Here is a 22732-nt window from a genome sequence, read left to right on the forward strand (position 1 = left end):
CAGTTATGTTTTTTATAAAATACACTTTAATCTTGCACTCTGTAACTATTTAATGATTTTGCCAGTAGCAATTTCTTATTGCATCCCCTCTTTGCATTCAAAGCTTACCTACTGCAATGAATCTCTATAAAGAAATACATTAATTAATTATGCCTTTGCTTCACTAGCCTAGGAAAGGACAATTAATCACCTGGCAGGCACAAGCACAACGTAATACCTGCTACTGCTTGCAGGCACCTCACACACTGATCACTGCCACATGACGTAATTGCCTCCAACAACCCTGAGCACACAAAGGGGTTTCCTCCTCCCAGCATGCCAATTCCTCACCTCCTCCAGTGTAGAGTAGCTGATGCATTTGCGAGATGTTATGGGCAGCTTTTTCTTTTCTTACATCACTATACCAACATCTAGTGATCTTTTTTTTAAGAAAAAAAAAAGATTAAAAACACGAACAATGGCTGACCGTCTTGTATCAGACACCTGAGGTTCGATAACCACATTCCCCAGTGCGTAATGTCATTGCTGAGTTGGATGTCAGTCAGAATGAAAAGGTATTTCGTGCGCATTTATAACCACAGGTAGTTGCCATAAAGTCTGTTAATGTTTCGCTATGTGAGAAAGGTAAAAAAGAAGTTGTGGCTTAGAAATGAATCGTGTCAATTATCCACCCCTTGACCTTGACTAGAAGTTTGAAATGCTTTTCAGTATGTTAGCAGTATGTGCTGGGCAGCAATTATTTTTCAAGGGAAATGTTTCTCTGATACCCTACTTGTACCTTCATTAATCACAGGTCACCCTCAGAGGTCTGAACTTCTCATCTGACAAACATCTAAAAATGGAAAAGTTTAGAGTAGCCCTGACCGTGTTTAGAGTGGCTCTGAGCATGAGCCATTTATTTTACTTAACACAGCTAAAGGTATTCAGATTAATGTTCAGAACTGCCTAGTGGGTTTTTTCTCTCCTTTTTAGCTACTTGCCTTGGTTATGCTGTGTGGAAAAGGTCAGTCCCTTCCATCTCGTTTGAATTGGCTGCCTCTTCTCTTCATCAGAGGTCCTATTCACTGAGCCTACACCAACTCCACTGCTCACTTACCTCCTCTCTCACAGCAAATCAAGGCACCCAAGGAACCACGGTGTCCCTCAGATCTCCTCTAACCCTTCTCCACTACCAATAGCCTCTGCCACCCATTTTTGCCCCCCAGCCTCTTCGTTCCCAACTCCTTTTCCCTTTCCTGCTTGGGATGTGTTTGTGTTCTTTCCATCTCCATGACACTGAGGCATGCATCTCCTACTACTCTGGCTACCGCGTGCTACGTTTAGGTGTACATTTGCTGAAGAACTTTGTAAAAACTCCCTGTCATCAGCTGGGATGCCAGCGAAGGGCACCGGGGGAGTCACAGGGGGATGCTGTCAGACAGGGCAATCTGCTTAATGGGAGCTGGAGGGAGAGAACAGGAGGGAGGGAGTGAGGGGAAATCAAAGTGTGATCTATCAGAGCAAGGTGGGAAATGAGCCTGTGAAAGAAGGCGTGAGCTGAATGCTAACAACCTGAAAGCTTGGCTCGGGTCCTCTCCCTGCAGTCTGCTATGGCTGCACCAGATCCTCTCCTCTTTCCATCTTGGTCTGTCCCTGGGTCACTTCACCCAGGCTTGGACATCAGCTACTGTGATGGTTGTGGCTGGTGGTGCCAAACCAGGAGCTAAAGCCTGGTGAGTAACATGCTCAGAGAGCAGCATGTCCCTGCACAGCAGCCAAGATGGAGGGATTATCATCCCTCCTTTTTTTAGCTGTCTGATTAATGCTCCACTTTTGAAACATAATCCCAAAATTTCTGCAGGTTCTACAGTATTCCTCGTGTTTTTTCATGACAGTCCACCCAGCCCCGTCCCTTCCCAAAGACATGCTCTAGTCCTCATTTTACAAAACAAGTATCTGAGACACAGTGACCCCAGATAGGCAACATTCAGGGTGTGCAGGGCAGAACAACACAAACTAGGTACCTGGGCATACAAACCACGAACTCTCCTTCCTCTCTTGTTCAGGCTTAGATAAATCCCCTTCCACAGGTTCCAAATCTGAAGTGCAATTAGCTGTATTTGATACATCTCAATAAACTGGGGTAATTTATACATCCCACTAAGACAAAATGTTGCTTCAGTATTAGTAAGACAGCACAAATAAACAAGCTAAAAGAGCAAATGTTTTCTTATGGAGTTAACAGCAGGCACAAGGTGGTGTTTCCTGTGCTTACCTTCAGCACTGTGATATTCCAAGCAAAACTCTCGATGGCTTTGCTTAATTTTCTTCCTTTCAAACCTTCCTTTGTCCCAAGGTTATGAAGCTCTTCGTGGAATTCCATTCCTAAAAATACAGATTGCTACATCACTACATCACACAGTGCATCATTGATTTCCCCTATAAAATGCTCAGTGAGCATTTTCAAACTCACACCTAGTATTTACTAGCCCCTCTTTCTATGTTTCTGCCCCTTTGCTGTTATAATCCCATCCTGGAGAACATCCTCCAGGATAAAAAGGGCATGTGCAATCTGATGGCTGTGCTTCCACTTTGTGTGTGACTCTCCTTCCCAGTGCTAGTGTCCCACACGTGCACACGCCCGGCCCCTGCACAAACACTCCGCCAGCACTCCTCACAGCCTGCAGTGCTGGCAACGTTGCGACAAACAGCAATCACTTGTCACTCTCCTGGAAGAATACCTTGGAAGGCAGTCTGACAGATGTGGAGGATACCTGTTCCACACAGCACATACAGACACAAATGCACAGCTCCTCATTAATCTTAATCACAGTCACACAGAAAAGCCCTTGCGCTTCACAATGATGTCAGAAACGCATGCTGCTAATCACAGGATCGCTATTCCTGCAGCCTGGAGAACTGAGGCTTCCAGCCACAGCCCTGGGAATTGTCACATTTCATTGCTAGTTTCTGTGGCAAATGTCTGCAAATCTGATGCTGGATACAAGAATTGAGGAAATCTGGGACCAGATTAAAAGCCTTAACGAGTCCAATTAGCCCACCAATTCCACAAGATTTGCACAGTGTATGCAAACATTTCTCTGAGTCTGGTGTGGATTAAGAGACCAAATGCAGAGGGCACTTCTCGTGTTCCCTTAATGTGTGCCTTACAAAGGCCAAATTGGCACCAAGTCACCCCAAAGTGCTCGAAGCCTATCCTGGCTGAACAAACCATCTCCAGTTGTTTCATAGCTTTCCCTCCTCTAACATTTTAAGGCAAATGTCACTTGCAAATTCAAGCCCCACTGAAATGGCATCAAAGAAATGCCCATCGAGCGCACACCTGCCCAGAGCAGGCGCAGAGGGCTGTTCAGGCATTGCTGAAGGAGTCAGTCAGTCAGTCAGACAGCCCAAGGCAGGCTTGCACTTGGTGGAGCTTGCCCAAAGCACTCCTGAAGACAAACCATAGGCTGCTTCTTGCATTGCACGGACACCAGGAGCTCAGTAACACTGATGCAGTTCAACCCCACACAATTGAAGATTTCGCTACTGTTTATTTTCAAAAACTTCACCCACTCACAAGTTTTGCCTGCCTGGAGTAACAGAGCTCCTGCAGCATGTCCTTTGGAAATCAGCCTAAATAACTGCACCCCAAGATAGACTCCCCTGCAGGCGTGCCTCGTGCCAACTGACTTGCAAATCATTTCACTTCAGTAAGGAAAAGAAAACCTTCAAATGTCTCTCTTGGTCTAAATCCTGAGGCTTCAGAAAAGCACTTCATATCTCTCTGGTCTCCTTCTCTATCAGAAATGATATTGTAAGGCTAACAAAGCAAACCAAATTGAAATAAAGGTAGATACAACAGCAAAGGGAACAAACTTGAGAAATTAATCTTTTTGCTGGGGAAAGGAAGGAAAGGGGAACTGCATGAAACTCTGGACATCCCCATGGTGGGTTCTCTGCACACATCTCCAGCCCCCTGCTCACAAAGATGCCAGTGCTCAGGCAAGTGTTGTGCGTTGTCCTCTCTGTGCATAGAGCAGGGTGGGCAGAAACCTGGCTGGTGCTGCTGATAATGTAGTGCAAAGTATTGCTCTTAAATTATACCATCTAGAAAGATGCCCAGTGCTGCATTTTCCTGCCAGTGTTCCATTCCCAAACCCCCTGCACCTGAAGAAGGCTTTGGGCTGAGGACATTTATGCTGCTTATGCAGATAAACAGAAGCCAGGGCATGACACAAGATGAAGCCCATGAAATCCATCAAGACAGAGCTGCTTGCCTCTCCTCCCATTGCTACCACAGCGCCAGCACGGCTCCAGAGCTCTGAATTTCAAAGAGCAAGGACTAGGTTCCACCCTGCCCTTGCACCACATAAAAATCAGTTAAATGCTATTGTTGAAACAGTTTCCAGATTTCCTCTAATTAAAAAGATGAATTAAAGGATTTACTACTAAACATCCGTTTCATTCATTATTTAGATTTAATAGCAGCAAATGGCTGTAGTCTGCGTCACTTGCCAAATGCAAAAATGCCTATCAGAAACAATAGTATTTATGATTGTTGTGGTCCCAGAAGACTAGGCTTGAGAACACAAATTAAATGCGGTAGCAAGTGTTTGCCTTACTGACCTTCAAGGCTTGCTACAGGTTAGGAAAGGTGCAGCTGTACAACTAAATGCACTGAAACCAGACACCTTCTGCAGTGTAAACCTATTAGAAATACACCACGTGTATTTGTCCAGCACAGTTTCTGATACATGAAAGCTGATGGATGTAGTTGTTGTATAGTATTACCTCCACCAAATGTGGACTCTTATCTCTCCAGCAGGTCTTACTCTTGTGTGTCAGTGGAAGCTACAGAAGTGTCCCAGTTCAGTCTAGCTTCTATCCTGAACATGCACTGGAGAGGGGTTTGCGTGAATAAGCTGGACTGTGAATCACAGACACGCTGGTGACTTCTACCATCCTGAAAGCGGGAGTGTGAACCTGCAGCAGGGCAGGCAGCAGGCAGGTGTCCACTTCCGAAACTACCTCCTCCCTTTCTACTAGTGCACATGAGACAGAGCCCTAGTTCAGATGAAGGCATCCAGTACAATGCACCTGCAACACGTGATCAACTTTAAGCCTCCTTACAGTGGTTTGCGTCTATGTACCTGATGGACGTAATGTAGGTTCACTGAGATACAATGGAATTATATTGGCATAAGTTTCCAAGGTCTAAAAAAACCTAAAGAGCAAAAGTAAGTAAAGGTAGGCAACAGAACTTGGTCCTGTGGGTTTCAAAGCCTCTTGCCTAGTCTGTGGTTAAGGGAATGATTGTGGTAGAGAATGGAGCTCAGTAAAGGCAGCACGCCTTCTCACTCTGTCTTTTTAATTGAATGCCTTTCTAGTTCATTTGACTAATTTAAATGCTGTCAGACATTTCAGAGCTGTAGAGCAGATGGAGAAATAGCTTTTAAGGTGAAAGCTGAGGATTTTTCCCTGATCCCACGCCTGCATTGCTACTGGAGGATGAGCCTTCAGGAGGGTGGAGTCTGCCAGGGAAAGACTGGGATGCTCACTTAAATATCAGGTGAAAGATGCTGCATTAGTCACAAACTGTAAGTAAGTTAGGGCACACTGTTTCCATCTCCCACCCAGAACTGCACAATAAAGAAGGATTACCTGCTTTCTGGCACTGAACAATCTTGTCATGAGTGATGTCTGCCGTCTCGATGAGAACCCTGCTCTCTTGAATCATCTGTCAGAAAATAAATGGGAAAAAATCCCCAGCATTACTAAGGTTTCCTGCAGCACCTAGTCCACAGAAAAGTACAAAGGTTCAACCTTAAAAAGAGGTCTGTGCTGCAAGCAGCACTATAAAGACTGGATCATTCTTTCATATCAGGGCTCCCAGACCTGTATCAAGCTCAGTGACAATTGCTCAGAAAATGTTTCGCTCCACAAGTTACAGAACAGCTGTTTGACATCAGTGAGACACCACTGCAAAAATGTGAAGGAAACACAAGTGATTTAAGAAGAAAGCAGAGTTAGACAAATAAAATTCATTCTACATGAAACTGAGCCCTTTATGGTAAGTACTTTTCCTGAAACAAAAGGAGAAATAAGTATAGTCCTTGACGTAAGTGGTTATTAAAAATGTCACCAAGTCATGAATAGTGCTGATTTCAAGAGGTACTTCAGCCTGTGCTGAACTTTATGCACTGCAGCGGTTAAGACAGCTACAGTATTCCTCAATATTCCTTGAGTTTCCCTTTGAAGAAATTTTCTGCTGAAGTTTATAAGAAAAAAAATCCCAACAAAACAAACAAACCAACCCACAACCAAAAAAATTCCCAAAGGGGCAGGCGGTTTCAACAAGTTTGTTCCCAAGTTCCAAGAGACACCTATATTTCTGCGTCTTACTACAGTAGCCCGCTAAAAACAAAACCGATGAAGTGTCCATTACGTGACCAGTATCCTGAGCAACTGTCATTCTCCTTCAAAGCTAACAAACCTCCCAAAACCCTTCGGAAGCTCAGGCAGGCAAGCAAATTGTTCCAATGCTATATTCTGTGAAATTGCAAAAGGTGGCACTTACATCTGCTACGGAAGGCAAGAACATGCTGTGTAACAAACCATGCCGGAGAATGATCTCACTCTCCCGGGACGTACAACACAAACCCCAGTCAAATCCAAGCAGCGTGAGATCGGTGCCAATTAGGAATGAAGCAAAGCGAATACTGCCTAATGTTATGTCCTGAAATTAGAGAAGCTGCCATCGGAAAGCTTTGCCAAAATGCTACAACTGCGAAAAGCCTTCCTCCTTTCAAATATGCTAAATATGAAAACACAACCAGTAGGTTTTGACGATTTTCGTGGAAGACTGTATAAAAGTATTAAATTAACACTTGCAAATTAGCATGTCTTATTGTTTTAATTAGATAGAAGGGAGAAGAGATGCTTCCACTTGTCACACCCACACTTCCAAATTCTGGAGAAATTCAGATCCAAATTTTGCTCCTCATGCCATCTTCATTTCTAATTAAACCTATTAAGCCAGGCTACATTTAATACAAATACCTATGCCCTTGCCTTGATACAAACAAGATCATGAGAAAAACAAAACCATTACCAGCTTCATGAGCAGAGAGAAAAAAGCCTGATACATCCACAGAGTGCAAAACTCTCTTTTAAGAGAACGTGCCCAGTGGATATGCCCGAGATTGAAATGGCTTTCAATAGCATCCTCTGCCTTTCATTCTTATTACTTGCTTGTTCGTGCATCGTGTTAATGTTTTCCTCTTTGATATTTCCATCTAGAAAGAAATGACAATTTCTGTCCACCCTCTGGCTTTTCTGTACCACACCACAAAGTCATTTTGTGCTGAAGGAGCCGTTCAGCCACCAACTACAAATGCCGCAGTTGGTCTGAGCAGTAAAGAGGCCGAGTGTCCCCAAAACACCTGCAAGTGTCTACAGCAGCAGCCAGAGGCCAGACATGCATCTCCTGCTCACACAGACGTGGGCCCCAGAGCCAGTGCCGGTGCTGGCCAGCCCAGCCAGGCGCTGCCAGCATCGCCATGGCCACTGCGCCCCGGGCACCATCACCCCGAGGGTCTGCGCCTGTCCCTCCTACCAGCAGCAAGGCCTTGCTCTGCAAGGGCAACGCATCTCAGCGGGGACAGTATATCCAAAGCACCCGACTCCCCTATGCTCAGATCATGGAAGCAGAACTTGGCTAGTGAGAGGGTTGGGGTTTTGTTTAATATACACACACACACACACACACACACACACGTATGTGGCCACAGGAAATCATCCTACCATGCACAAAAAAAGCAAGCTTGAGAGTCACACAGTTTGGTAATCTAAGTTTGATCCTGCCTTTCTCCAATTACTGGACCCACTCCCAGGAGTTTCTGGCATTCTTGTTTAGGATTCTCAGGCATGAAGGTATTACATTTGGGTATTTTAAAGAAAGGTGGCAAGAAGATGTCAGTTTTCCCTTACTGCAGAATAGGTAGAGCAGCCCTCTGCTCCTTTGATCCTGACATCAAAGTCTCACTGCTCTCAGGTCAGCAAGAACAAAACAGTTAAAACCAGATCATATAGCAGTATTTAATCTGTTCCTGTCCTTCTCCTTGGCAGTAATCTGGACGAAAATAAGTAGATTTTGTTCCTTGGCAATTCCTGAGACCAGATTCCGAATTTCTTAGCTCAGTGAGAGGGGTTAGGTATGGCCCCGGTGCACCTCCCGGCAGCCCCCCTCACAGATCCCTCTAGGAAACAACGCGCTAGGTAGAAATAATAGACCCTGGGCCAATCCTGACACGTGATTTTGACTGGTCTGTGGTGCCTTCGCCAGCTCTGACAACACAGCGTGCAGGACCTGGGATCTCTACCTGACAGGCCAGACTCCACTCCCAACAAGAACCATGTGTGCAGTTTCAGGGAGCACGAGATCCTGCTTGTGTATTCCCTTAGAAGAACCAGCGACTGATTCATACAGATTAAGAGTACAACAGGCAAGTAATTGCTATCCAGGAATAAAATTATAGCACAGAATGTGGGATTTTTTTGCTTGGAGAGTTTTTGGGTTTGTTTTTCTTAAAGCACATCACAATAGATGCTCTTTAAAGGATTCTGTGCAAATCCTGTCACGAAAACTGATACAACTCTCAAAAAAAGTAGCCAAACTAATAAAAAAAAAACCAACAAAACCACCCACCCACTTTCTGCTTTATTTATTTCTTTGTTTGTGGTTTGGTTTTTTTTTTTCCCCCCTATCATACATTTTCACTTGCACAGCAGGTTGCACTTGGGGGAGTATTTACTAAGTAAACATTGTAAAGGTCACCTAAAAAGCTAAGTTACTTCTTTACTGAAACTAGAGTTAGCAATTTGTCAGTATTCAGTCTAAGGCAGGTGCAAGCTGGCGAGAGCCTCAGCTGGAAACTGGTGCTCCGCAAATCCTTTCACGCTGGACACAAGACAGCGGGCAGCAGTTTGGCAGGATTCCTGGTTGGAGTGGAGGATGCTGACCAGGGATACAGCATGTTGGCCATAAACACCCCCACTTGGTCCCATCCATCAGACCCTGGAAGACTTTGCTACGGTGGCTCTGCTCACCGACAGCTCCCGCTCACAGTTCTCTGTCATGGCACCGAGATACCCTTTTTCTTTTTTGGCACTGGTTCTGAAATGAGTATAAAGTCCCCCAGTCTCCATGTTCTCCTGCTTTTCCAGCTGGCATCACATCTGAAACGCTGCTTGAGGATGTCACCTACTTCTCCTGGTGCCAAAACAAGAGCCAGAAGCCCTAAACACAACAGGGAGGGCTGTGAGATTTCCTGCTGGAAAAGTAACCCCATAAATCACACGATAGCCAGAGATTTTCAAACCCAGTTTTGCCAGTAATATTTCAAAATCCACCAACCTGTCTCAAATGTGAAGAGTAAGCTTCCTGCTGTTTGCAGCATGAATTTCCACACACCTTCACTCTGCTCAGACCTGCCAGTGCTCTGGGCAGTTGTGTAAATGTGCCTGGAGCCCATCAGGATGCTGTTAATGTCAGCTCCCAAATGGCACACCGCTTCGGTGAGCGACTCTCAAGGAGCAAGAGACGTCCTACTCCCTCAGGAAAGTCACGCTCCATCAGTGTTACCTCCTGAACATTGGGCTTCAAGGGATTAAGCCCCATGCAACAGATACTGAAAAGCAACCTTTAGAGGATAGATGCTGGAGTCATAAGGAAAGCAGCTGCTGAAGCTGGCAGGACTGCTCAGGACAACTTGAGTTTCCCATGTCATAAAGGAGGTGATAAACTTTACTGAGTGATGTGTCTAACATAACTACAGGGGGAAAAACCAGGAGTGGACAAAAATAGGAGTGAAAGCACACAAAACCTGATTCCAGTATAGCCATCCTGCTGACCAACAGCATACACCTATGAGAGTAAGCAGAAAGGAAGAAGGGCGAGTGGGAGAAACTACCACACACCTTGACATCACTTGGGATCCTGCTCATTCCAGTACTGGGCTCCGCGTCCTGAGCACCAAGACCCACCGGGTCCCTCCTGTGCTCCCTCAGCAGCTGCAGCAGCGCAGAGCTCTGCAGGGACAGAGGACAGACCACTCCTCCCACTGGGGACCCCTGCCATGTTTCCATGGGAGCTGTGACAGAAGGAGTTTTGCAAGCCCTGGAGGTGCTAACCCTCCTAGAGAGCCTGCAGCAGCAGAAATACTCTCACAACACAAAGTGAGTAAGGGGTAGGTCAGACTGACAAAAGATGCACATGGCACGAGTCCCAGAAGTACATGTCACGTTTAATAAACTAATGGGAATAAAGAATACAAAACCTCATCCGCACAGGTTAGGGTTTTACCTACAAAATAGCTCATGTAATTTAAATATTCTTAGGAAATGCTGAAAGCAAGAAGCCTAAACTTGATTTGTCTCAATCCACGTGAAGCACCCTGTTATGATCATGGCAGTTTCTCACAACAGCATGGGAAGCAAGAGCTGGCACAAACCCGGGAGCTCTCCTTGATCAGCATATGAGATCCAGAAAGCGGAACAAACCATGGGCTGGAAATGAACTGACCTGTCTCATTTCAGGGCCTAAATATAGCATGCACTATCCAATTGAAAATCACACTTTTCGGCAGAAAGAACGATGCTTTACTTTGTCTCTTAAGTGTTAATTATGAAGATAAATAATTGCTAGGTGAAATTTAAAATATCTGAACATTCCGTACATTACTGTTTTACTCACAAGAAACTGACAGGCTTGTTTCTTCTATGTACCAAAGGTAGTTTAATCACAGGATTACAGGCTGAACAAAAAGTGTTACTTCTTTTGGCTTTAATGAACTCCGGTGATAGAGAAAAATTTCTTCCTTTCACTGAACTGAAAAGGGGAGAGGAAATTAACACAGCAGAGTCTCACCCAAAAAAAAAAAAAAAAAAGGACAGGAAAAACTCCTGGTGGCAAATTAAAGCACTGCTCCTGCTGGCAAGATAAATGATACAAAAGGGACAGTTCAAAGAATCCTCTCATAAATATTCCAAACTTTAGAACAGAAACCAGGGAACATCAAACTGCAAAAAGAAGCAGCTTTTTCTCATTGTCCCAATCTCCTATGCCTTCCATTGACAGTAGGAGGCCCCAAACCCACCACCAAACAAACAAATCCACGAATTGCCGTCCCCAGGCAAACAGAAACACTACAAAATTACAGCCAGTTTGGAAAAAGAGCTGAAGCACGAACTGGGCTCATGCAAATTTGAACAGGATTCCCTCTTCAGCATTGAGCATTTCTTGCAGACATGTGGGACAAAAACCAGCCAGGCAATAAATCGTGTGCCAGCATGCCCTGTAAAAAGGGAGAAAGTGCACGTGGTGCCAGAACGTGGGAATGAACGCTGGCTACCCGTCCACCACATCTCCATCCCACTACGCTCCAAGCCAAGTTTCTCTATGTGAGCTCTTTCCTGCAGCAGCCCAGTAAGAGGAGCAGTTATCAGGGATGGTTACATGAGCTGGAAACATCTGAAATGCCTTATCAACACAAACTGCAGAAGGATCTGAATAGAAGTCACCTTAAATCCCAATTGCATGCTTTTGCTTACAAGTATTTCAGGGGAAATATGGTGTGAGGATGTTGCAGGATGCGATCTGGTGCATGAGGACAAGTCCTCTGTAAAAAGGGGCAGTAGAGGAACAGGGGAAGGGGTCAGCTTTCTCTGATTATGTTACAGCAGAGTAGCTGAAGTACCCAACTGGAACTTCACTCAGTAACAGCAGTTCTGACCATTTTCAGGTCCTATTTTAGAAGGGACTAAGGGATGTGGATATCAGAGACAGAAACTGAGTGGTGAATAAATAAGAGAGAAAATTATAAGTGGAGACAGAAACAGGATAATTGCTTTCCCAGACTATGTCCAATTTTGGACGGAAAACTCCTTAAAACAGATACAAATTCAAGACAATGTCCATGTACTGGACTGTGTTTGACGTCAGAGGGTTATGACACTTCTTTGGCAGTGGATGTTCTGCTCTGCAACCCCGCTTGTCTTCAGCTGCTAAGAGAATTGTGAAAAACATTCCTTTGGGGATGACTCTGTCCCAGCTGAAATATGAATTTCAGTGGAAAAGCTCACAAAAAACTATTTAGTCATTTTGCACTGACATATACTGGGAAAATGGACTTTCTCCTTGGGAATAAAGAGCTGTCACACCTGCATCAAGACAAAGAAACCCAAAGAGATTGAATCTGAAAGAAAAGCAGACAAAAGAGCAGTTCCTCTCCACACACACCTCAGCAGACTCCTGCTAGTGTGCATGGACCAGTACCTCTGTCAACAAAACCACTGCGATTGGAGACATCGACCTATTCCCCAGCAGCGTCACAGATATTACTTCTCTACTCAGAAATCCCTAATCCATCTCCACGTTGGCTGAGTCATTCTTAACTTGCCATCTCCCAACTGTACCTACAGACACGCAGTCCTTCCTTACCTGTCTGCTCCAGGATAACAAGATCAGTTCCAGTAAAGAGGCTTGAATACAGAAAAAAATGTTATTGTCAACACAAGTTTATATAACAAATAGCTTCTCTGTTCAACTTTCTTTACACTTTGTTGTTTATGATTCAAAAACATGCACAGATACTTGGGGAGCTTCTTTTATTTTTCTGAAATATTTCTGTACACACATAAGCCAAGAGATTGTGTAAAACTAAGAACATTTATTATCACTTGTTAATTGCTTTTGATTTGCAAATGATTCAACCATTTGATCTTGGAGGAAAAATACCGCTGAACCGGTAACTGAAAAGAAAAGTGCACATGTCCCTGAGTTCATGCACGCTTGCATCAGCACATGATTATATCGTGCAGACTGAGAAACCACAATCTGCTTCCGAACAATTCTCAACCAAAAAACCCTCACTTCACAGGATAACTGTTTGCAGTGAATAATTCAACCATCTGCCAGGCCCAGCTGGGCCCTATCCCTTCTCTTCACATCGAGTATCTCCTTTTTTCAGATGTGATCAATGAACACGGGCATCAATGTGACAGGTTACGTGGGACACTGCTTGTGCTGCCAACCTGAGCCAGCACCTTCCTATGCCTGGCACTGACAATGGGGAGCATACAGGCGGAGGGGGAGAGGGAGAATCCTCCTTCACGGGAAAGGAAAGGTCTGAAGAACAGCTCTGTCAATGACACACTACACTATCCTATGACGTGTGTGTGGGAATCAATGACATTATTGGAATCCATTCACCATACTCTATGTAGGGTAACACCCAAAGCTGTAAGTAGACATAAACCGTTCTAAACCATATTTCTGGTAGCCAACAGACCTTTAAAAAATGTGTTCTGTGTATTGTCAATGGTCTACCTTATTTTCCCGTCTTCAGCAAACCCCCTTCCCTGCTCTCCTCTGCAGAAACTCCCATACAACCCAGTACCGTCAATGAAGCCTCTTCCTCCACTGAACTCAGTAACAACAGTCAAGTTCCACTAATCTACTGCAATGCAGCCATAAAAAAAATAAATAGAGCCTTGAAACACCATTCCAGTTCCTTAGACAAAGCACTTTAAATTTCATTCTAACAACGCCTCTCTCAAAAGAAAATACTTAATGCAGAACACAATGGTAAAATTAATTGCCCAGGAAAAAACAAACAAACTGCACAAACCAGTCTTTGTCTATCACGCCTGCTGACGAAGGCCGAGCAGGAGGAACAGACAGTTAATTGTTTTCCAGATCGTTGTGGCAGGTCTCCCAGCATTTGCACCTCCACTTGCCTGGGCTGTCAGAGTCTATGCCCCATTAAACACACTGGCAGAGTTTATACTTTCCTTGGGGGAAGAAAAAATAAACGGGAAAAAAAAAAAAAAAAGGTATGTTCAGCTGGCAACTTACAGTTTTCCAGGGAAAAATTCAACACATCAGGGCTGGTTTTATCAGAGAATATTTCCAAAGCAGGCTTTTTAAAGAATGTGAAATATGTGGTATTTTTGGAGGTGGCGAGGAAGGGTTTGCCCAGTACTCATGCCACCTGTGCTGTGGAGCCCAGCGAGTGAGGCAGACCTACAATCACAGCTTCCCACTATGAGCTTTAGGGCCAAACCTTTTTCATTTCTACTGTAAAATGAATTAACAACCACAGCCCATTCATACAAGAGGGAAGCCAACATCAACAGCTGCTATTTTATGCATTTAAAATTGCTCTCAAGCCTATTCACCCAAAAAGTGCTTTGAGGTGAAGAGACATTTCCGGGGAATTAAAGGCACGTAGCAAGCACTTGTGGATCCAGTTCCTTGAAGCCGTATTTGTCAACAACTTAAAAGGCTGAACTGCAGTCTATCTTGAATATAAATAAATAAATAGCTAAAATATCGATATTGCTTTCCGACAACATCTCCTTGTGCTCTCATTTGCAAAGAGAAGAAAAGAAAAAGAAAAAGAAAAAGAAAAAGAAAAAGAAAAAGAAAAAGAAAAAGAAAAAGAAAAAGAAAAAGAAAAAGAAAAAGAAAAAGAAAAAGAAAAGTTACTGTTAAATAGAAATACACCCTGGATTATACCAAGTCACTACAAACACCACAGCAAGGAAGACCCCTTTCTTAATATTAAAACTGCAAACCCTCCCCCTTCAAATATCAAGATTGATAGAGGCAGCTCATTTTTTTCAAACACAGAAAAGGCTAAATAGATTTCAATATTCTGTTGCTGGCATTGCCTCAAAAGGCAAATATCCAAAATGCAACAAAACCATTTATTAAATCTGGCTTTTGCTTTCTCAGAAGCAAATAGTTTAGCAAAGTAAGAGGCAGTCCCAGCCAGACAAAGCATGTAAAAATAATTTAAAGTATCATGTTCTCATTAACCAGAATTACATCTCAAATCAACCCTTACACAGGCACAGAATTCCCTTCTCTTTCTCAGTCCTCTGATTTTAAACTCCTTGCACTGTCTCTTGACATTTGAGGTCCATCTTCTTCCACCAGAGACAAATAGGAGAGCAAACATTTTTTAAAACAGTTAGACACGTGGTTTTGTCTGCATCCAAAAGAGGCCTTTCACCTATTTAAATTGAAAAACTGTTTCCAAAGCACAAGGAGGCCTTGAAATGTCCCATCTGTACTCTTCAGTATGTAATTATAAAGATAAGAGGTGACACATTCATTTTGGTAAAACTCCATTAAGCAAGCCTCCAAAGTCAGAAAAATCTCTTATTTATGTGGTATTTGCTCTTTCAGAGAGACATCACACCATGTAACAAATCTATCCAAAAAAGTCCAATCTAAAGTACGGCAATGAACAGGATTTACAAATCCTCGTTCTGGTACTGGTACAGCTGGTATTTTATTGCCACAACTTAATCACCTTCTAATAGTATAAACTACTCTGGAAGGAACCCAAGGCTTATTTCAGAGTATTTTTAGTATTTTTCTTTTAATCAACATCAGTGTCTCCCTCTTCTCCCCAAGCTGATTTTCTCCCCAGAATTGTGTTACAAAGAGTTAAAAGCGAGATGGAAAGGACCTGAGAGTTTGTCACACTGAACAGCTGGTCAAAGCTGAGATCACTCTTTGAAACACTTCAGGGTCTCTGAAAGCAATCTGGTACCCCCAGAGTTAGTCCCCTTTTTATTCCTTATGAACATAAGCTGCAGAAGTAACTGCCGTGCACTCAACATGCATCGTGATTCAGTCTGGCTGCCACAGTGCAATATTTACGTCAGGGTTTGCAAAACCATGCGGGTTGCTGTCCGTCACTGCCGACCATCTACTGAGGATGGGAAACGACGGGGCAGCCCAACGGCCCGCAAGGCACAACGCGACAGCAACTTCTGCTGCTGGAGACCACACACAGCTGTTGCTCCATCACCCACGGCACTGACATATGCCGTACAAGGCTGAGCAGCCACATTCACCTGGAATGACTTCAGCTCATCTCTACGTGTTTGTGAGTATTCCTGTACCACTCTGTCTTCTCCTTCCTCGCTGAAAAAAAACCGCGCATTTGTAAAACTTCCCTTCTAACTTTGCAGTGCCCTTCCCAAGAGCAACTCTGACTCGCTTTGGCAGGGACATGGGCTCTACATACAGTGCTGCTGAAAGGCATCAGGGAGGGCTCTGCTTTGCCCGAGAACTCCCACGCTGCAGCTCCCTGTCTAATGGCCCTGCCCTCTGCTGCGGAGAGGCAAGCAAAGGGCAGCGCACAAATCTTGCCACTTCTCAAGGACAACAACTAACAGCCTCCAGTACATGCTGCATTGCTGCTGGATTTGTAAAAAAAGTCCCTTCTCAAGTGCCAATCTGTGCTAGCCACAGCCCTGTTAAAAAAAAACAAAAAACAAAAAAACAAACAACCCAAAAAAATAAACAGCAAAAAGCCTAATGTGGCGATTTTGGTGATTAAAGGACAATTTTACATAGCTTAAGGCATTTGAAGAGCCTCACTCTTTTAAGTGAAACGTTTGGGTGCATGAAAGCCAGCGAGCATCGCCTGCCATATTCAGGAAGGTGAGGAAAGGCAGAGGTAGCAGAGGTAAGCACCTACCAGGTCGTACGCTGCCAGGACCTTTTTCTGCACGTCGGGCATGGAGCCCAGAGGCTCGAGGTAAGGAAACGCGTCCTTCATGCAGAGGGTCACGGAGGGTGCGTTGTCGCTGCTCACAAGGCGTGAGGAGAGGGTCAGGATGCATTGCTTGAGGCTCGCAATGGGCGGCAGCCCACACAGCTCCTTGACAGACACCATGGCATTCTGGGGAAAGGAAAAGAAATGCTTGAGCACGTCTTGCCACTCGGTCCCCTCTGCCTGCCAGTACCTCGTCAGCACCTGCCTGCTCCTCCCCAGTGATGTGGGGCAGTGCTATGCCACTGTCTGCCATTCCTGGGCCCCTCATGGACCCCAGGATGATGGCACGCACAGGAATTCCCGGCCACCCCCATTCTTGGCTCCCCAAGCCTACTGCCAGCTCCAGCTTTCCCCCAGGCCAAGGTATCCCAGCTGCCAGCTCTGCAGCTACTTTGCATTGCAAATCCAGTCCCACCAGGGACAAGCTCTGGTCCCTAGCAAATTAAACCATCAACCTAAAATGCTATTTCTCTTCCCAACTGTTCAGACTCCAATTGCTTTTGATGCTGTAATCGCCTCATTCTCCCGTCATTATCATCCTCCAGCAAGAACAAGTTCGACAGACCTTGGATTTCCCATGGGAAAGGCAAGCAGGAAAAAACCACTTTGTTTTCAGCTGTGCATTACCACATCATAAAGAAACACAAACACTCTTACCCCTTCATAGGTCACATGTAAGAAAATCAATACTGGATATACAGGTCAAATGAAGCTAACATGCCAGGATTTATTTATTTATCAAGTCAGTAGATGTGCGGCTGACATGCCCCCATCGCTCACCTTCTTGAGTCACACAATGAGTGACCAGCGTGCACAAGATCAAAGTAAGAGAGCATTGTAACAGCCCATACCTTGTAAATGTTGCCCTACACATCTTGCTGAAAAAAAGTCATCAGAAAATGCCCAGATAATTAATAGAGGCTTTTTCATTAACTGAATACATTAGAATGAAGTTAAATCTAACGACTGTCTTCACAAAGCATTCTCCAGAACAAGGTCTTGTACAGAAATTTCACTTGGAAGGCACATTAATGCTATTTCTGAGTCAGATTCAAGACTATTTTCTTCAATACAGTTCACATATAGTGCCTGACCTAGACAGAAGGTGGAGTCAGCGGTTCAAACTTTCAAGGCCTGCAGGAAAGGAAAGGCTGGGAAGAGTTTCCCATTTTTAAAAATATGCTTAGACTATTCCTTTGGGAGTGATTTAAAACTTATGTCATTTTGTAAACTTTTCCAGCTGCCAACATCTAATTTACTTTAGACTCTGTCCAGAAGAGCGGAGTCAATGAAGTGCTATGTGTTTTTCTTCTGTTTTCAAGAAAGAAGAATGAATTGTTTCTGTATCTTTACCAAGGAGATAGTTATGGCTGATTTCAGCTAGTTATTAAAGAAAACTTGTTGATTAATGCTGCTCAGTTTTGTTTCTAGGCAGCACCTGGACCTCCAAATTGAGACTGAGAGCTGCCCCCTTACCAAACCCTCAGAGTCGCCCCCGCCATGGACGAGAGCACAGGGCAGGCTGGTGCTTGTTTGACCTTGCTGTCACTTCACCTCCTGCCGACCATGAAGCTCTAGCCCAGGCAGTTGGAACAGTGCAGTGCACCCAGGCCCAATTGTCCCTGGCTGCAGCAGGCTCCAGCTGCCCTAGGAGCAGCATGGGTGGTGCCAGGAGACCCCCTGAGCCAAGACACAGCACCAGTGTCTGTGCTGGCGCTCAGCTATCAGGGACAACACAGCTATTCTGCAGGGAGGGAGCTACAACCCAAGTGCCACTCGGTGTCTGTGGTGAACATCTGCAGCCCTTGGGCAAACGGTGGCAACACACACCCAGGGAAAAGTGCTGCTCTTTGCACGGTGGGTTTCTCTGATGTACACAAGACTTTAATGACATGTCCACTGACTGTTTCTTATACTCACCCAGACAAAGAAAATTAAGAGTATAACCTCCAGTTAGCTAAACAAAAGCTTGCTGACGTTGTCCAGGACCAGCAAGGAAATGAAGTTTTTGAGCCCTGGGGGTACAAACGTACCCTCAGTTCTGCTTTCTCAGACAAAAACAACCAGTAAAGCACGTGTTTGGAGAAGGCTTATTGATTTTTAAAACATTTCTGCCTAATCCCACACTTGCTTGTTAGTTAACATCCCTAACTATCAGCTTCCCAATGTCCAGTTAAAAGGTTGACAACAGCTGTGGGTCTGAAGCTTCACCAGCTACCACCAGCTTCACAGGTTTGCCCTACCAGAACCTTCACTTCCACCTTGAGGACACACAAAACGCACACAACTGAAGTGTCATACCTGCATGTTTTCTCTCATGTCAGTAGCCTCTCGTAGTGGATGCACTGCCAGCTTAAAGATGTCATCGATAGTCTTGAGACCAGTGTTCCTTAGCATGGTGTATTCCCTTGCCTTCTTCCCTATCCTCACTGAGAGGCTGCGCTTTTGGGCCTTCCCACCACCACTTCGGTTGGTTATGGCAATGTGAACAAAGAGGGTAACGTGCTCCATGATATCCCCCACAAAAGAGCGCAGCGGTATATGCCTGTATCCAGGCTGTAAGCATTCCAGCGGGATGGTGTACTGCCCTATGAACTCATCCCCAATGTAGTCATCATCCAGAACAACAAAACGGATCATGGCCAGTTCCGGTAGATTGATCTGGAACTCAAAGCTTTCATCAAAAATGGGGTTATCACTGTTTTGCTGAACAGTTTTAGTTCTTTGTTCGGTGCAGTCTGCAGGAATCCCATGTATTTCTATGCAGACATAAGGGTCTATGACATCCCCTTTTGCACACGCACCCTTGGGCTTTGGAAAATTCTGACCACTGATTATTTTGATGTGCAGGACTTGGGGAGAGACCCCTGGAACAATGCCCTTGGTATTTGCGCTGAAGTAAGACACTTCGTCACGCATCACTGAAGGCCTGAGAACGTACCCACATCCCCCATTCTGTAGAAACCAGCCAGTGTGTAGGTCCATCATGGGCCCCGGGGTCTGATAGTTCATTGCCACAATCTGGCAACCACAATTCCAAAAATCTTGAGGATTTAGGTTACTGGAGTCTATCCTCATAGCACTCGGGTACACCCTGGACAGAAACTTTTTGTTGTAGTTGACAAAATCTTCAGGGTATTCATTTGCAATCCGACTGGCTTCTGCCTCACTGAAGGAGCACATTTCCCAATAATTTTGAGATTTCATGGATGTCTCAAAGTCTTTGTATTGGACAGATTTGCATAGGGACACCAAGTCGGACAATTCCCTGCAGAGCCAGATCAGCTTCGGTTCCCTTGAGAAGTCCTCTGACAGTCTCCGGGATATTTCAGCCTCTTCATCTTCATCTGTGACTTCTCCCTCCACTATATCCTGCTCACAGGGCAGCTTCTTCCCCTTCACAATGATCTTCATTTTCAGTTTCTCAGGTGATGGCAGGTAGACTTCTGAGGATAAAGGTGTCTCTGTGTATAGCTTGTTTCCAAAGATCCTTTTCATGTGTTGTACCATTACCTTCTGCTGTTGCACTGAGCAGTGGTTCCCCAAGCAGAGAATAAGGGGGTATTCTGAGGCAAAGAAGGCCAATTTGTTTATTACCTCAATGACATTTCGAAAGGCAATTGGGGATGTCATGTTGTTGCGGTTACAAATGATAGGTTCATTATCTGGGCCGTCACAGACATCTAGTTCAATACTTCTACAACTCATCTTTAAGGCTCTGACATACCCATTGATATCAGCTGGCCCTCTGAGCTGGTCTTCTATTAGATACGTGTTGTGGGATGCGTTGATGTAGTAATGTGACAAAGGTTGTGTCATGTCTTGGACAATCTTTTTGTGCTCTGGGTCAAAAATATCACATTCTGGGGACAACAAGTATTGGGTAAATCCATCGATTGCAAGAAAACCCTTCAAGCGCCCTTCTTGAGAAAGCTCATACCTGCGTATAATATCTAGACACATTTCTTCTGTTATGTGGGTCACTCCTTGCTCAGCCTCTAAAAAGAGCATGAGGTCATTGGCATCTAGATACTCCTTGTTTTTAGATATCTGCACGAGTAAGAAATAAACTTCAGGTCTTGTGCAAAGTTCACTGAATGCTTCACAAAATTCCTCTTTTGTTACTCGTGTTGTCAGTTTCTCTTTGCTTTTCTGGATTTCTTTAAATTTTAATCTAATCTTTGATTCCTTTAAGGTGGGGTTAAGCTTCTTTATTAGCTCCACAGATGTATCTTCTAACATGATGCCGTTACCATCAACATCTGCTGCTTCGAATACAGTTTTTAGCCAGGCAAACCGTGGGGTATTATGGCTGCTTTCCATCAAATCCAGGGGTTGTTTGCTACGAGAAACCAAGTACCTTAATCCAGACACCCAAATATTGGCCACATCAGCTGAATTGGCAACCAAATCGAGGGACTCGTAGTTCTCACCGTGAATTACCGACAGTGCACAGTCCTCAGAAATCTGGTCTGCAAGTCCATTATTCCTGAATGTTTCTGTGTTCTTCCCTAGCCTGATTTCTTTTATAGCAGAAATATCAAGTTTGGCTTTCTCAAGGTCCTTCTTGGAAGGCTCCCAACGAAGAGCCTGCAGGTCAGGATCCAGAGTAAAAAAACGGTTATAAATCCGGGAATTTGGACGAACTTTCTTCAGTTCACACCCAGCCTGCATAAAGCTGATACAGTCACTGGCGCTGCTTATTTTCTTCTCTGATGGCATGCTGCTGAAGGACACAGTTTTCTTTCTTCCACATTTTTGGTTTGAAGGATCCTGTGGAACAATTACATTTAAAAAAAAAAAAAGTAAGTTTCCTTTGGCCATTCCACAAGTGCATAAATAATAGAGAAGATATGTTTATCTAAAGATAATTCAAGTTCTTCTGAACCTCAAAACACAACATATTATCCCTTCCCACAATTCAGTTCCCTACTGAGCTATAAAATATACTGAGCTATACAGCAACTTGATTGATTGCAGGATTAGATACACCAGGTTTTCATGACTGACATTTGCAGCTATTAAACTGCCTTCCAGATCTCAGCAGCTCCCTACAGCAGTGAGGAGGTGGTATCCAGCTGTGTCATGCACATCTTCAAAACAGATACATAATGGGAAGAGGGGTTTCGTGGGAAGCTCCAGCACCTGGTTCAGGTCTGCATAACCAGAAGTGGGGTGGATCTCACCAGGATTTGAGACATACCATGAATAAAGGAGGAACTTTGGGATGAAAAGGCATGAGAAGAGAGTCTCGGCCTATGTGGGTGAGGAACGGGAAGGCGTCTCTAATGCAGCACTAGGAGGAGAGCCTGGGATGGGTCAGTAGGCCTGTGGGGCACACATGACAGCCTGGTGCTCGGCAGAGGAGTGTCCTGACTCAATTCTGCCTCTTTTCTGCAACCTTGGACACCTCAAGCAAAACTAAAACAAAACCAAACAACAGCCATGAGTCAGACACCTGAGATACCCACCCAGGGGAGCCTGGGCTTTCTTATTTGGGTGTTTTAGTGTCCTTTGCCAAAGGACGCTCTTGTTAGGGTGAGAAGCTCATCTCTGCTGTGTGCACAACCACACGGCTCTCATGGCTGCTAACGTAGGAGCCCATAGCCTGCTGCTCACCTCTAACCTACCTCACACTCTCTTGTCTCCCCACTGCTTTGAGAAGTAGCTACTCGGGTCATTTCTGTCTACCAGGGCCACAAAACTCTGTGAGAGAATGAAGGACAGCCAGGCAAGAAACCCAACCCCCTTTTCCTTAGGGCATAGATTGTAACTCCTCTTGAGAAAATACTTAGCCAGACACTGTCTGTGTGACTGTCTTTTCCATATCAACTACCTACTTGCTGCTGGATGTAAACCCAGCTGCCTGCAAAGCTTTCCATAATTTTAGTGCAGCAACTAAATTTAAATCTTTTCCCACGTATTATCAATTCAAAACATTTCACAATAATTATAAATTGCAAATCATTCTTTTTTCCTCTGCATGATTTCCATCTACTCCGTTAGTATATCATCTATCCAACAGCTACCAAAAATGTTTTTAAAACATCACTCAAGGCTGTAATTAATAGTTCAACACTTGTTAAAATTGCTTTCCCTCCTATTTCCCTAGC

General features: G+C 44.5%; 1 protein-coding gene across 1 annotated transcript in view; it reads right to left on the minus strand.

Annotated features, from left to right (window-relative positions):
* PLCL1 (phospholipase C-like 1) overlaps nt 1–21389 on the minus strand; it is a 40957-nt gene extending 19568 nt beyond the window's left edge. Inside the window, exons 1-4 of the mRNA XM_010160662.1 lie at nt 18921–21389; nt 16542–16745; nt 5644–5719; nt 2255–2364 (exon numbers count right to left, since the gene is read on the minus strand). Coding sequence (XP_010158964.1) covers nt 2255–2364; nt 5644–5719; nt 16542–16745; nt 18921–21341 — 2811 coding nt within the window. The 5' untranslated portion in view covers nt 21342–21389. The remainder of the gene's footprint in view (nt 1–2254; nt 2365–5643; nt 5720–16541; nt 16746–18920) is intronic.
* Nucleotides 21390–22732: the final 1343 nt, after the last annotated feature.

This window comes from Eurypyga helias, unplaced genomic scaffold (assembly GCF_000690775.1).
Source record: "Eurypyga helias isolate BGI_N326 unplaced genomic scaffold, ASM69077v1 scaffold11731, whole genome shotgun sequence".
NCBI lineage: Eukaryota > Metazoa > Chordata > Aves > Eurypygiformes > Eurypygidae > Eurypyga > Eurypyga helias.